Source organism: Lactuca sativa, chromosome 4 (assembly GCF_002870075.4).
Source record: "Lactuca sativa cultivar Salinas chromosome 4, Lsat_Salinas_v11, whole genome shotgun sequence".
Classification (NCBI taxonomy): domain Eukaryota; kingdom Viridiplantae; phylum Streptophyta; class Magnoliopsida; order Asterales; family Asteraceae; genus Lactuca; species Lactuca sativa.
In genome coordinates, this window is record NC_056626.2 from 230,895,261 (window position 1) to 230,897,833 (window position 2,573).

General features: G+C 37.8%; 1 protein-coding gene across 1 annotated transcript; it reads left to right on the forward strand.

Annotated features, from left to right (window-relative positions):
- The first annotated feature begins 281 nt into the window (after positions 1 to 281).
- LOC111911957 (uncharacterized mitochondrial protein AtMg00810-like) lies at positions 282 to 2,262 on the forward strand. The gene is made up of 6 exons (XM_023907721.1): positions 282 to 326; positions 441 to 608; positions 728 to 860; positions 1,338 to 1,834; positions 1,907 to 1,998; positions 2,100 to 2,262. The coding sequence occupies exons 1-6, from the start codon at positions 282 to 284 to the stop codon at positions 2,260 to 2,262; spliced, it is 1,098 nt and encodes a 365-aa protein (XP_023763489.1).
- The last annotated feature ends 311 nt before the right edge of the window (positions 2,263 to 2,573 follow it).

Sequence of the window (2,573 nt, forward strand, 5' to 3'; positions counted from 1 at the left end):
TGAATCTAGTCAAAGTCGTTATTTTCTAGTTTGAATTAGTAATAATTAGTAAGTTTCTAGTCTTGTAAAACTAGAGAACAACCCCTGCTTTTTAATTAACTTAGATTAAATTAGTTTTTAGTTTAATTTGCCGTTCCCTGTGTTCGATACCCTGCTTAATTAGCTATACCACAATTGATAGGTTCACTGCCTTTTGTGTGTTATTTGATAATTAAAAGTAGGTTTAAAACTAGTGGGTTTTACACATATCACTGCTCAACCTCTCTCCTACCAAACCTACGATGAATCGCACACCATTCGAAGCATGGAGCGGAATCAAACCATCAGTAAGACATTTACGAGTCTTTGGATCAGTAGCATGTGCTTTGATTCTATCTCAGATATGACAGAAATTAGATGAAAAGTCAATAAAATGCATCTTTGTTGGCTACTCAACACAGTCTAAAGCATATCGGTTGTACAATCCTCAAAATGGGAAGATCATTACTAGAAGAGATGTAATAGTGAACAAAAATGAGAAGTGGAACTGGGGGAAAGATGAAATCTTACAGCAGGTTCCTATCCAAGTTGATACAGTTGAAAACCAAGCAAATCCATTGTTACATGTTGTAACTCCAAGCACTCCATCTACACCACACAGCCTAGTTCTACTTCAGAGGGAGAATCAACAGATAGTTCTCCTCCTCGAAACTTCTGATCCTTAAGGGATATATATGCATCATGCCAGTTCGCTTTTGTAGCAACTGAACCTGATACATATATTGATGCATCAAGAACGAAAGCGTGGCAACAAGCTATGAAAGAGGAGATAGCTTCTATTAACAGAAATGGAACATGGCAACTTGAAGAATTACCACCAGGTAAGAAATCTCGTGGTGTAAAATGGTTTTTTTAAACCAAATGTGGTGCGGATGGTGAATTAATCAAGCATAAGGCACGCCTTGTATTGTAAGGCTACGCACAGGAGAAAGGAGTGGATTTTGAAGAAACCTTTGCTCCAGTAGCAAGGTTTGAAACAATACGCATGATACTAGCCTTAGCATCCCAACGGTAATGGATAGTCTATCAGTTCGATGTTAAGTCGGCATTCCTAAATGGCGACTTGATGGAAGAAGTCTATGTCGATCAACCAGAAGGCTTTATTGTGAAAGGAGAATAAAGAAAGGTTTACAAGCTACATAAAGCACTCTACGGGCTTAGATAAGCGCCAAGAGCGTGGTACAGCAAACTTGATCATCATCTTAGAAAGAAAGGCTTTGAAAAAATTGAAAACGAACCAACACTGTATCTGAAGAAAACAGATATGCAAGACTGTCTAATTGTTAGTGTGTATGTAGATGACATCATCTACACCAGCTCCTCGAAAGCAATGGTTGAAGAATTCAAAGCTCAGATGAAGGGAGAGTTTGACATGAGTGACATGGGGATATTACAATACTTTCTTGTTTTAGAAGTACAACAAACCAAGAGGAGAATATTCATAAGTCAAACAAAATACGCAAAAGAACTTCTTTGTAGAATGGGAATGCAGAACTGTAGTGTTGTTGAAACACCGATGAATGTAAATGAAAAACTGAGCCTAGAGGATGGAGAAGAAATGGTTGATCCTACAAGATACATAAGCTTGGTTGGAGGCTTAATTTATCTTACTCATACAAGAACTGACATTGTTTTTCCAGTTGGAATGGTGTCGAGGTTCATGCATCAACCATCAAAAAACCATTTTGGAGCTGCTAAAAGGATCTTCAAGTATGTGGCTGGAACAACGACTTTTAGACTCTGGTATACATTGGCTGAAAAAGTTGAGTTAGTTGGATTCTCAGACAATGATTGGGCAAGTTGCATTGATGATCGAAGAAGCATATCTGTCAATGTATTCATGTTTGGCACAGCAACAATAACCTAGGAGCTCAAAAAACAAGATATTACTGCACTTTCAAGCATAGAAGCTGAATACGTGGATGCAACTTCAGCATCATGTCAGGCTATATGGATCAGGTCTATCTTCAATGAACTTCAGCAGGAACAACATCAAGCAACAAGCATCTACTGTGATAATCAATCAGCAATTTTTTGGCAAAAAATCCTGCTCTGCACAGCCAAACAAAACATATCGATACACGGTTTCACTTTATTCGCAAGCTGATAGCAGATGGACAGATCAACATCAAATACTGCAACACAAAAGAGCAACCTGCAAACCTTCTTACAAAAGCATTGTCAGCTGCAAAATTTGCATATTTCAGAGGAAAATGGGAGTAAGGAAGTTTGAATTAAGGGAGATTATTGGCGGAATAATTCAAACTTGAAAGAGACGTTGCAAGACCAAGTCAAGCGCTTAGTTTTAGGAGTCATAAGTGTTGGGTTTTGAGCAATCTAACACAACTATGGTGTACATGCAACCCTAAATACCTTGGATCTATGTTTTCTCTATTATACATGCAAATATCAATTTTCCAAGGTATTGTTCTAACTAGCATAATATAAAGTACACATAATTTAAATTCTAGTAGAATTACATACCTCTTGTTTGGTGCTTGATTCCATGGAGCTCAAGAGCCTAGTGCCCCAAA